At 34.2% G+C, this 12810-nt stretch overlaps 1 protein-coding gene and 1 pseudogene across 1 annotated transcript; one reads left to right on the forward strand and one right to left on the reverse strand.

Moving 5' to 3' along the window:
- The first annotated feature begins 1291 nt into the window (after positions 1 to 1291).
- LOC127133734 (uncharacterized) lies at positions 1292 to 1391 on the forward strand (annotated as a pseudogene).
- Positions 1392 to 10423: 9032 nt separating this feature from the next.
- On the reverse strand, positions 10424 to 12487 carry LOC127132179 (GDSL esterase/lipase LTL1). The gene is made up of 5 exons (XM_051061072.1): positions 12116 to 12487; positions 11827 to 11954; positions 11499 to 11741; positions 11094 to 11346; positions 10424 to 10889 (listed from the first exon to the last, which is right to left on the reverse strand). Exons 1-5 carry the CDS (start codon positions 12369 to 12371, stop codon positions 10651 to 10653), a joined length of 1119 nt encoding a protein of 372 aa, XP_050917029.1. The 5' UTR covers positions 12372 to 12487; the 3' UTR covers positions 10424 to 10650.
- Between the last annotated feature and the right edge of the window lie 323 nt (positions 12488 to 12810).

A 12810-nucleotide genomic window follows, 5' to 3' on the forward strand; every position in this document is an offset into this window, starting at 1 on the left:
GCATAAGGCTTTGTCGATGACAAATTTTCCTATGTGACAGGGTATAGAGAAACTACCCGGATCCTTGAGTTTAGGGGGCATGTTTTGGATTATAGCGCTACATTCGGCAGGGAGTGTAACGGTTTCGCTATCCTCAAGTTTCCTTTTATTAGAAAGAATTTCTTTTAAGAATTTAGCATATGAAGGCATCTGCGTAATAGCTTCGGTAAACGGAATTGTAACGTTTAATTGTTTAAGGAGATCAACAAATTTTCTAAATTGGCCTACATCTTTGGTTTTAACAAGCCTTTGAGGGTAAGGTATAGGTGGTTTGTAAGGTGGTGGAGGTACATAAGGTTCCTTCTTTTCTAGGGTTTCCTTATTACTCTCTTCCTTTTCCTTAGGTTCACTTTCCTCAGTAGATTTCTTAGGGTTTTGGTTTTCTATCCTTGGGTCAGACGGTCCTTCCACTTCCGTTCCACTTCTTAATATAATTGCATGAGCTTGGCTTCTCAGATTGGGTTGGGGCTGTCCAGGGAATGTACCAGTTGGTGCAGCAGTAGGTGCTTGTTGTTGAGCTACTTGAGATATTTGCGTTTCCAGCATTTTGTTATGGGTAGCCAGGGCATCTACTTTGCTTGCTAGTTGTTTAAGTTGTTCGCCAGTGTGTATGTTCTGGTTTAAGAAATCTTTATTGGTTTGTTGTTGGGAAGCTATAAAGTTTTCCATCATGATTTCCAAGTTGGATTTTCTAGGGGTATTATTGTTAGGATTCGGTTTCTGATATCCCGGAGGTATAGATGGGGCTTGATTTGGAGACTGTCCAGGTGCGTATAAAGCATTATTACTCTTATATGAGAAGTTTGGATGGTTCTTCCAATTTGGGTTATAGATATTCGAATAGGGGCTTCCTTGAGCATAGTTTACTTGCTCTGTTTGGATTCCAGTCAAGAGTTGACATTCCGCAGGAGTGTGGCCTTGGATTCCACAGACCTCGCAATTCTGAGTTACAGCAACCACGGCGGCTGGAGGTGATACGTTTAAACTTTCAATTTTCTGGACCAAAGCATCCACTTTTGCATTGACGTGATCAAGGTTACTTATCTCGTACATGCCAGTTTTCGGTTGAGGTTTTTCCACCGTTGTTCGTTCGGTTCCCCACTGATAGTGGTTTTGGGCCATGCTCTCGATAAGCTGGTAAGCATCAGCGTAAGGTTTGTTCATTAGTGCACCACCTGCAGCGGCGTCTATTGTTAACCTTGTATTGTATAAGAGACCATTATAAAATGTGTGAATTACTAACCAGTCTTCCAAACCATGGTGTGGGCAAAGTCTCATCATGTCTTTGTATCTTTCCCATGCTTCGAAAAGAGACTCGTTGTCTTTCTGTTTAAATCCGTTTATCTGGGCTCTTAACATAGCTGTTTTGCTTGGTGGAAAATATCGGACAAGAAAAACTTTCTTCAACTCGTTCCATGTGGTGACTGAGTTGGAAGGAAGAGATTGAAGCCATCTTCTAGCGCTATCTCTTAATGAGAAAGGAAAAAGACGAAGTCGAATTGCCTCTGAAGTGACACCATTAGCTTTAACAGTATCAGCGTATTGGACAAATACGGATAAATGAAGGTTTGGATCTTCGGTAAGATTTCCAGAGAATTGGTTCTGTTGCACAGCCTGCAACAACGAAGGTTTAAGTTCAAAGTTGTTTGCTTCGATTGCGGGCGGAGCAATACTTGAATGCGGTTCATCTTGCGATGGAGCGGCGTAATCTCTAAGAGCACGAGCTGGTTCTGCCATCTCGGTTAAAGAAGGAAAATCTTTGAGATCAGGAAGGTCTATAGGAGGGAGATTGTTTTCAGCACGATATTCCCGAATTCGTCGTAAGACTCGGAGATATAGTTCGATATCGTTGATTCGTAAATAGAGCGGTTCGCCTTGAGAGCGAGTGCGTGGCATACAAATCAACGAAAGAAAGAAAATAGAGGGAAAAGAAACCTTAGTCTCTACAGCGTAACGGAAGAGTTACGATATCGATTGAATAAAAGTCCCCGGCAACGGCGCCAAAAACTTGATCGCTCGACTGTGTGAGTCGAGAATGGGATACAAATTGCAAGTGCACAGTTCTATCGCGTAGTTTTAAAAGATATCGATCCCACAGGGACTTATGAATCGATATACCGTTATCTAAGGTTACTACGTAAATCTAAGGTGAAAATGTTTGATTGTTTGGGGAAAAACTAAGGGCTAAACTAATATCTAGATTAAATATTAATAAAACGGATATCGGTATGTAGTTCGTCAAAACTAGGGAATCAAGTCTTTGTCGGCTTCTTGGTTTTAAAATGAATCGTTTCGGTTAACTTTATTGGTTAAAGGTTCTATCTCAAACTCTCGCTCTGTTGAATAAACCATGATTTTATATTAATGTTGCTGTCACTTATAATTAAGTCAAAAACCATATTTTGAAAGCAATAAAGTTGCAGAAACTCTTTTTAAGAAAATACTGACCGTTTTAAACACCCTTATCTCAAACTCTCGCTCTGTTGACTTAGGTTATATAATTAAATCCAAATGCTTAACTCTCGTCCTCACATTCAATCTTTAAAAATACTTTTTGGAAAAGGTCAGAATTTAATTAACTCTAAAACTTGCTCTCGCCCTGATCTAGAATTAATGCCTAACTTACACTGTCCAGTTAAAATCTCAAACTCTCGCTCTATTGATTTTAACTTCTTTATGTCTTTTACTTTTGTAAAAAATCTTGTTATTAAACCTGTAAGTTGAGACCGTAAAAAGATTGATTTTGATTTTAAGTTTAGATAGACCGACTCAGTCTTGATCCCTTATTCTGCTTACTTTACATACCGATACCTAGGCAAATTAGCCAGACATGCTAAACAAATAAGAATTTATATCATGCATAAACAGACTCATTCCAGGCAGATAATATAGATAAATAATAAAACAAAATATTAAATAATGATTAAAGAACCTGAATGCGTAATACAATAGTCTTGAACACTCCACCACAAGCCGGTAGGATTTGTTCTTGGATTCTTCAATTAAACAGTAAATTAAATCAAGGAAATAAAACTGGAATATAACGTAAGGTTAAATCCAGTATAAAGTTGCACAATAGTTTCCGGTGTAGAAACTATTATGCGAAAAATATCTAGAAGCTGAAACGGGAAAGGTAAATTTTGCAAGGGAAAAAAAGAATGTAAAGCTTGCAAAAGAAATAAATAAAATAAACAATGTTAAGTGCTGGAAAGGAAAAAATAAGCAAAAGGTGTGACAAGAAAATTTGGCAGAGCTTCGGCAATATGAGCGTGGAAAAACCGGGGGGCTTGAAACTTCCCAATTAGCTGCTATTTATACAGCTGCTGGTGTAACTGCTTTTCAAGGGTTTCCGTGTGCGTGGTCTCGTTCCGAGGGTTAAGCGTGCGTGGAAATAGCTTTCAACGTGGTCAGTTGAGTTCCTTGCGCCAAAAATATAGAGGACTGGTGTGACGTTCGTCACACCATGTGTGACGCTCGTCACAGGAGTGCTTTTAGTGTGACGCTCGTCACAACCCTTGTGACGCCCGTCACAGGCATAGCGTGCACTTTCTTTGGGCTGGGCTTGGTCTTTGTTATTTGTGTCCTTTTTATTCCTTTTTACACCTCCTTTTCTTCCCTTTTTCACTTTTGCTTCAAAATGGATACCTGACATACATAGCAAGGAAATACTGCATAATATCTGATAAAATGAGATATACTAAAGTAAATGATAATATAATCTAATTGAATTAAGTCTTAAAATGTGATATAATTTCGTGTTATCATTCGTCGAATCAACGATCTTCTAAAACACATTCACATACATACATTGATGGATGTAAAATAGAGCTTTCTGATCTTTCTTCATCAACTCTCTATACATGTTCCTCTATGCTTCAGTTGCATCTGCTGCAACCGCTACATAATCGTCATTGACGAGATCAAGGACGTCTTGAGCGCCAAACACCACACGCCTCTGAATCATCCACCGAATCTAATTCTTTCCATTAAAGACTAGGAGTTTCGTGTTCAAGCTACCGTTTTCATCGTTCATCTCCGATCTTGTGCAAAAATTCACTCAGATCTCATCAAACACTCGTGTTTCCCAATCCCGCGGAATCAATAAATATGATTTTGTTACGATTCTGATCGTAAATTCAATGTGAATTCAAGAAGCGAAATCAATCACACACGCCTCACCGTTCACTCGTGTTTTTCTTGGTGTTTTTCGTGGATCTGAACCGAAACTCTAGATACCAATTATTGATGCACAAGAAGGAAGAAGATCAAGATGGAAGAGAGATAATGTGTAACTGAATTGTAACAAACTTTCTATTGGAAATTGAAATTCAGTTATGAATTAGAAATTACAAATAAAGCTTAACTTTGTTTATATACTAAATGAACCAACTTATATAAAACTTAAATTCATACTAAATGCACCTTCAAATGAAAGGAGTTATAAGTAATAAATATTACTACTTTACAATTTATTAACTTGTTTAACATGTTATCTTATTTGTTTTCCTGACCAAGGAAACATACGATGAACAACCAAGGAAGATATAATTGAAACACTAAAAGTACACGAACAATCAATAGAATACATCAAAGGAAAAATTAATAGGATTTAATACCATCCAAATTTATGATTTGAAATCAAAAGGATAGCTAAAAGAAACAATTAACAAAAAAATAAGAAAAAGAAGCTTGCTCAACTTAAAGCACCACAAGGTGAATCTTCCATTTCTGTTATTTCTTAAACATAATTTTTTTAAAGATAAAATGATTGAAGCCGATCAAGAACCTCATATCAACAACAATAGTCCAAGAGAATTGGCACACATCAACAAACATGTGTCAATCAATGATAAGTTGCGATGAAACTAGAATCTTATAGCTTATTAATGTTAATGCGTTCATGGGAATGGACCATGAAGATCCTATATATCATCTAATTAATTTCTATGAGATTTTCGGTTCGATAGGTGCATTTAAAACTAAATAGAAACCAATTTTTGTAAGGCTTTTCCAAATTTTCTTATTAGAAAGGCAAAGGATTGCCATTTGGATATGCTGACTACAACTATGACCTGATAAATATATCCCAAGATATTTTAACTTAAAATAAGAATAATGATTTTCTTACATAAATTCATACACTTGTATACATTATTCACTAATTCGGTGAATAATATTTTATTATAAAAATTAAATAATTTTTTATTTAAAAAATAATAAAATTATTTTGTTTGATTTTTTTAATTAAGAAGTATTAATAATTAACCAACTTTATCATTCCATTAACCAACATTTTACATATCATTAATCAACTTTGTTTTCCTACTAAAAATTATTTTTAATATCGACGGTTATTAACCAACTTCATCACTTCATTAATCAATTTTTTACTTTTTATTAATTAACTTTGTTTTATTGCTAAAAACTATTTTTAATATCTGACCGTTTATTGACCAACTTCATCACTTCGTTAACCAACTTTATTTTACTATAAAAAAAACATAATGTGCACAGACACTGTTCATGGGTACTATTCACGCAAATGTAATGTTCACCTGAGACTATTCACGCACTGTTCACATCACTATCTATGTAATGTTCACTATTCACGACGTTGTTCACCGTATTTGTGAACAGTGCATACGGTGTAATGTATGATATTGGTGTAAGCATATCATTGCTAATAATCATAGAGTCGAAAACGACAATTATTATACTCTCCCAAGGTTTGACATCAACCTTATGTGCGTGGAGATTTATTTTGCAGGTCATAGAACATGCTTTTAATGATGACAACCCTTATAGATTAACATGTCCTTAATAATGATAACAACTAAAGTCAAACATAATGTGGTTACTGGTTAAAGATGCAAACCAGAATATTAGGGTTTGATGAACTTGACTCTCTGATGACGACAATCAAATGAAATATAACTCAAGTCTCATCTCAAAGTAAACACAAGCAAGTGCCTGTAAGAATGAAACATCAGTTAAGTCTTGAAGTATATGAAAGTCTGTCTCGAAACGTCTGAGCGAATACATTGTAAAAGCATGATGGGGGTTTTCTCCATCAAAGTGCATGGCTAAATCACAGGCACACACACGCGCGTACACACACACACACACACACACACACATACACACACACGCATGCACACACGCACTCACACGCACGCGCATGCACACACACACTCACACGCACACACACACATACACACACGCATACGCATATACACGTGCACACACACATACACATACACACACACACACACATTTTTCAAACTTATTTTTCTCAAGAAAACATTTCTAGAAATGCCTTGAGTTCGTGCCATACAAGTTAGGAATTGTCAGAAAAGATTTGGGCAGGTGTATGCTTTTGCCAATCAATTGACACCTTATGACCATCGATTGAAGAAATTCAAAAATGCATCGGAATCGATTAAGACAATGCCTTAAGGACTGGTAACAACCAAATATCTTGTTTTTTGTTTGCTTTCTCTTGTTGGGTGAGAATATGGACTATGAAAGGTATGGATGGGGGTTAAAAGGTCTCTCAAATTAAAAAATTCGTTTGAAAAAGATTTTTATTAGAGTTTCAAAAACAAAATGTTTTTCATGGCGGAAGCAAAGTTTGCGTAAAAGAGATTATGCTTATACTACGAGATTCACAAATGTACTTAATGAGTTTACAATATATTCAATTGGACTACTGAATTTCACCAAAGTACAAACTAATTGAATTGTAAAATCGTTCAATTTCACAAGATGTGTTATCGAATTATTTTCAATTATGCACCGAATTACCAATTCTAACAAAACCTACAACTTATGCAACAAATCTCTACTAACAGATAAACCTATCAGCGTCCAATTCTAGAAAGCAATAACAACAAGTAATCATGTGATCAACTAAGAAATTAAATTAGTGTGAAAGAGAGAAGAGATTACACCAGGATTTATAGTGGTTTGTCATGTTTGTCCTCTCTTTGTGCTTAATTCATTCCCCAATGGTTGCCCATTGAAAATTTGTTGGTCTTCCACTATGATTTACAACAATATTACAAGAGTTTGTACAATCACTAGTCCATAAATAAAACGACAAACAAAAAATTTATTTTATTCGGGATCTTGACTTGTACACAACTCCACGAACTAAAATATATGTGAAATCTTTACTCGAGATCGCTTCATGAATCTTCCAGTCCCAACAACCTGCTCCTAAGTTTCCACCTTCGATAATTTCCACATAATTCTGATGGTGTCTTGAGTGTTGGTATGTCTGAAGATCAAAAGAACTCATACCATGTATGTAGACTTTGACACAGTGCTACCAAGGTCAACCTAGAGAGAAGAGCCTTATCACTTTCCATTGCAATTGTCACAACAAGTCATAACACTACACAAACTTGTAAGCCTCTGAAATGTTTAAACAAATATTCAAAGATACGTTAAATCCAAAAATAAATCTCTTCAATCAATCACAAATCTATCCAGATAAGATTTGGATCCATGCAACAATGGAAAAAGAATGAGATAGAAGATGAAAGAAATCAATTGCAAGTGTTCAAGAAAGATTCAAAACCCTTTTGAAAATGTAAGAATAAGTGGCTTGTGAGTTTCCAAATCATCATTGAAAGAATTTGTTTTCTAACATTATGAAAGATTGAGATATGAAAATAATTTACATGTGCTAGAGGTGAAGCACAAAAATTGGTGAAAATATTATATTTGATTCGAGTGAAGAGCATTTGGTGATTTGGGTCAAGTTGGAAAAGTCGTGTGAAACAAGATCTGCATTTAAAGGATAGACCCATTTTGTGTGATTCGAATCAAGTACAATTCATGATTCAACTCACAAGGTATGTGATTCGAGTCATAGTTAAGTCACGATTCAACTAAAACTTGACAGTAGTTGAAGGAGGGCATGTGATTCTACTCATGCATAACCTTTGATTCGACTCAAAGTGTGCATGACTCAAATCATAGCAAGCTATGATTCAACTCACAAATTGCAACAATGCCCTGATTCATTTCTGCTTTTTTTAATTGACTTAGGGAGTGTGTCATTCGACTCACACATCCAAAATATAAAAAATTCAAGTTTTCAAAGTTGTTTTGAGATTCTACTTTTGGCATGACTTGAATTAATCCCAATTATGGTTCTTGTTCATCAAAATCGACTAATTGACCTAAAGCATATTAGTGAAAAAGATGCATAGATGTGAAATTTGAATTTTTGAATGGTCTCTAATGCATTTAGATTCTTTTTCATAAATCCCAATTATAGCTGCTAATAGAAATTGGCCTCTAATGCATTTAGATGTGATTTTTTTTAATGGTCTTTTACAAGAGGAAGTTTATGTGTCGCATCCTTCTGGATTTGTGAAAAAGAATCAGGAAGGGGTGGTGTATAAGTTGCATAAAGTTTTGTATGGACTGAAACAAGCTCATAGAGCTTAAAATCTGAAAATAGATTCCTTTTTAAAGCTTTAAGGATTCAGAAAATGTGACATGGACTATGATGTTTATGCTCAGCATACATCTGATAGCAATACAACTTCGGTGTGTCTCTATGTTGATGGCATATTTCTGAGGGAGTTGTTCATATGAGATAGTCAAGTTTAAGAGGGTGTTGATGAATGAGTTTGAGATGATTGATCTAGAAAATATGGTATAATTTCTAAGGATGAAGATTATTTACTCTGATAAGGGTATAATTTTGCATCAGCTGAAGTATGAAATTGACCTTTTGAAGAGATTTGAGTTAATAAATTGCAAGTCTTCAATCACACTTGCTAAAATAAATCATGAGATAGATTCCGATGTTAAGGATGATGGTGTAGATGCTACAACTTTTAAACAGTTGTGGGATCATTGAGACATCTCTATAACACCATACCTGACATCTGTTATGAAATTAGAATTGTGAATATGTTTATGAACAAATCAAAGTGGTCACATTACCAAGCTACAAGAAGCAACCAGTGGTTGCATTGTCAACCTGTGAAACAGAGTATACTACATATGCTTTGTCTGCGTATCAAGTTGTTTGGATTAAGAACATATTGCAGGATCTGAAGATCAAGGGGATCAAACCCGTGAGGTTGATGATTGAAAATTAAATCAGTTATAAGCGTTGCCAAGAATTCAGTGCTGCATGGAAGGAGCAAACACATTGACACGAAGTTCCATTTTCTGCGTATTCAGGTTCATAATGAAGTGTTTGAAGTTGTTCACTGTAGCACTCAAAAGCAACTTGCAGATGTTCTGACCAAAGCTATTAAGACTGAACACTTCATCCATTTGAGGGATAAAATTGGTATTGTTAATTTTAGTCTTGAATGTGGATTTATGGATGGTGTTGAAGTGTAATCCAAATTCATTTTAAGTTGCATTTAGATTTAATTTGAGTGTCATTTAGTTGTTCTTGTGGTATAAATACTAAACTCAAATTTTAGTTTGTAACATAATTCATCTTGTAATTGTTTTTCAGTTGAGAGTAAAAATTAATTAAAATTCTCTCTCTTCCATAATTTTCATCTTCATCTTCACCATTTTTGCATACCAATACTTAGAATACAATTAAGTAGTTCTTAAAATAGACTTGCTATATTTGTATTACCAAATATTATGAAAAATCTAGAATGAGATAAAACCACATATTTGAATCATGAATCCTTCCAATGGGTATGTAGGAATGACAATTGGACTCATCCTCAGTGGATACCCTTAAAATTCAGTCACAACGAGTATGATAGAAACCCGTAAAGTGGATACTGACATGAGCAACTACCCATTAAAATAAGCGGGTACGGGTACCTTAGTATCCACCCCGTCTCATACCTGCATAATATATATTTATGTATTTTTTATTTTTATTATTATATACACAAGTTGATTTATCAATTTTATTAAACACATCATTATTAAACTTGTATATATTTTAATATTGTTTATTTTTTAATTCAATAATAACATCCATAAAAAATTTTAATATTATAAAAATATATAAAATTATAGTTGATTAATTATTTTTATTAAAAATACGGATAAACGAGAACTTACATATCTATATATTATAGATACACATGAATATAAATCCAGGATATCCATATATTATAGATACACATGAATATAAATTCAGGATAACTTTTTTAAACTGAGGACTGATGCTAGGTACAAGTACAAATTTTAATGCTCACATGAATATAAATTCAGGATAACTTTTTTAAACTAGGACTGATGCTATGTCCATACCCTACTCATTCTCACTGATAGAATTATTCCAATGATCAATGTGCACTGAAAAGTGAGAACTTTTGTAACAATAATTTTAGTGAAATGCAATAACTTATCTATAATTTAAAATAAAAGAGAGTGGCAATGAAAAAGAAATGATTGGAGACAAAAAAAACACTCAATTATTACATATGCAGTGGCTTTTATATTGCCAATAGAGATTGACAATAAAGACAGTACTCATCCTCATCCATCCCTCACTAGTACATCAACTCAAATTCAACTTATACATAAAAATCACAAATTAACCAGTAAATCTTCTTTTAACATATAAAAAAGTTGCAGCAATACTAAAAAAATCAAATTAATTAACTATATATTTTTGTTGGAATCCAATGCTAAAGCAGTGCTGAGATTCATTGGATACATATATTCTGTTGTGCCTGACATGATCTGATTAACAATAATTCTGTTAGCCTTTTCTGATGGATGGAAAGCATCCCAAAATGCATTAATGTCACGATTTGGGCATAAATTTGAGAGTGGTGTGCATAGGCCAAGCCCATTGTAGGGTCCTTGTCCACAACATGCTACCTTTGATGTAACAAATCCTGCATACCCAATAAATTTTATAGTTAGTTATTAGCCACGGAGTCTCCGACCCAGTTAAAGAACACCAGACATGAGACAGACAGATAGTGACACGTTAACACCTTTATAAAATAAATAAATTGAACGTAATTATATGTCAGAGTGTCAATACGTGTCAATACATGTCTGACATCAGACTCAAGTGTTTGTGTTATAAAAGTTACCATATGCTCCGGGACTAGTGATGAAGTTGAGAGCCATTTGTCTGGTGTTGGCTCCTATGAAAACATTTTCACCGATTTCATTGTTGAGTTGTTGGATTATTTCAATAAGTTGCGGATTGAACAATCCTGCTGCACGTTGTAACTCAGGTGAGCATTCTCCATTTGTGCTTCTTTGAGCTAATTCGGCTGGAACACAACCAATTGGACCAGTTCCTGTCACTATCACCCTTCGTGCTCCAAGATCATGTAGCCTCTGATATAATTGATATCACAGTATTCAAATGTTATTGTTACTAACGATTAACGTGACTTTATATAACTTTTTTGACTCAGAAACCAAACAAATAATTAATAGATCACATGCAAAGAAAAGGACATAATGAAATAATTAAGTGATTAATTTACCCTTAGAATCTTCTTGTATTCAGATATGATATATCTGACATAATCCGGTAAAGAGTATTGGCGCGATCTTGCCGAATAAGGCACCAAATAATAATTATTCACAAAATCATTTCCTCCCAGAGTGATTAGTACTAATGCTCCATTCACTAATCTCTGAGTTCTTGCAGGTCCTATAAGACCACTCACTCTCTGTTGATATTCTTGAAAATACTGCAATTGTCTAAAGATTCTAATTATGTTTACCTGCAATTAATTAATTGCAACGTAAATCATATCATACAAAAAATTAACCTTAAATTAAAATATTAAACATTTGAGTTTCACGCACAAATTGGATTCCAGTGTCATTGAGAATTCCAATGCCAGCCGAAGCAAAATTCGCGCCAACAAGCAATCTTTGCCCGTTAAGTTGAGGACTTAAGTAAGGCAAAGTTGCTTCAGCCCCAATTGCTTCACCTGCAAAAGTTATAGAAAAAATATTAGAAAAAAAATTATATAAATGAAACGAGAATAACAAACTAGTGTAACTAACTAACTAACCATGATAACTAACTTTTGGATACGATAATATGAACCAAATTACTGTTTAAGAGAAATTTAATGAAAATTATCTTAACTGATAAAGTCAGGAATGTTGCGGCCGTTAGAGAAACGTCCGGTGGGTTGGCGAGTTGGATAATCAATGCCATATGGATAGGCGTCGGCGCGAGCCGTAGTTGCTAAGTAATTGTTGTTGCCATTGTCAACAAGAGAATCACCGAAAACAAAGAAAGCACGTTGAGCTTCTGTTCCTTTGAAACTGGTTGTGAATGCCAGAATTAATATGATCACTGCATTAATGTGATAAGATTGCAAAACCATAGTGGTAGCCATGGATTTGATATGAAATTAGATTGAACAAGAGTAAAATTAGCAATGTTTTGAAGACTGCAACAAGAGAAATATTATATATATAGTGATTTTGGAAAATAACACTCGATGATGAATGGTCCACATATAGAAGTAGGACACAAGTAGTTGCATAATTTCATTAATGCAATATTGAAGTACTCAATTTTGAAGGTATGGACTCTGATGCATACATAATATATTAAATCCGTAAGTTGTGTTTTTAATTTTAGTTTTTAATTTTTTTAAATATTAAAATGAAAATCCGCATAAAAATCAAAGAGAAATTCACAAAAAGTCTACCGATTTTAAATTCAAAAAAAAAATCTCAAGATATCTGCATATTTTAATTTTTGAAACTAAAATAAAAAAAATTAACATTTAGTAATTATTCCAACAAAAACACGCTAGACAAAAAATTATT

The sequence above is a fragment of the Lathyrus oleraceus genome, chromosome 3 (assembly GCF_024323335.1).
Source record: "Lathyrus oleraceus cultivar Zhongwan6 chromosome 3, CAAS_Psat_ZW6_1.0, whole genome shotgun sequence".
Taxonomy (NCBI): Eukaryota; Viridiplantae; Streptophyta; class Magnoliopsida; order Fabales; family Fabaceae; genus Lathyrus; species Lathyrus oleraceus.

Coding starts and splice junctions, on each gene's coding strand:
- LOC127132179 (XM_051061072.1), bottom strand. CDS start 12,371: ATGGCTACCACTATGGTTTTGCAATCTTATCACATTAATGCAGTGATC. Junction 11,955..12,115: donor CAACATTCCTGACTTTATCA/GTTAAGATAATT, acceptor TAACTTTTGCAG/GTGAAGCAATTGGGGCTGAA. Junction 11,347..11,498: donor AATACAAGAAGATTCTAAGG/GTAAATTAATCA, acceptor CAATTATATCAG/AGGCTACATGATCTTGGAGC.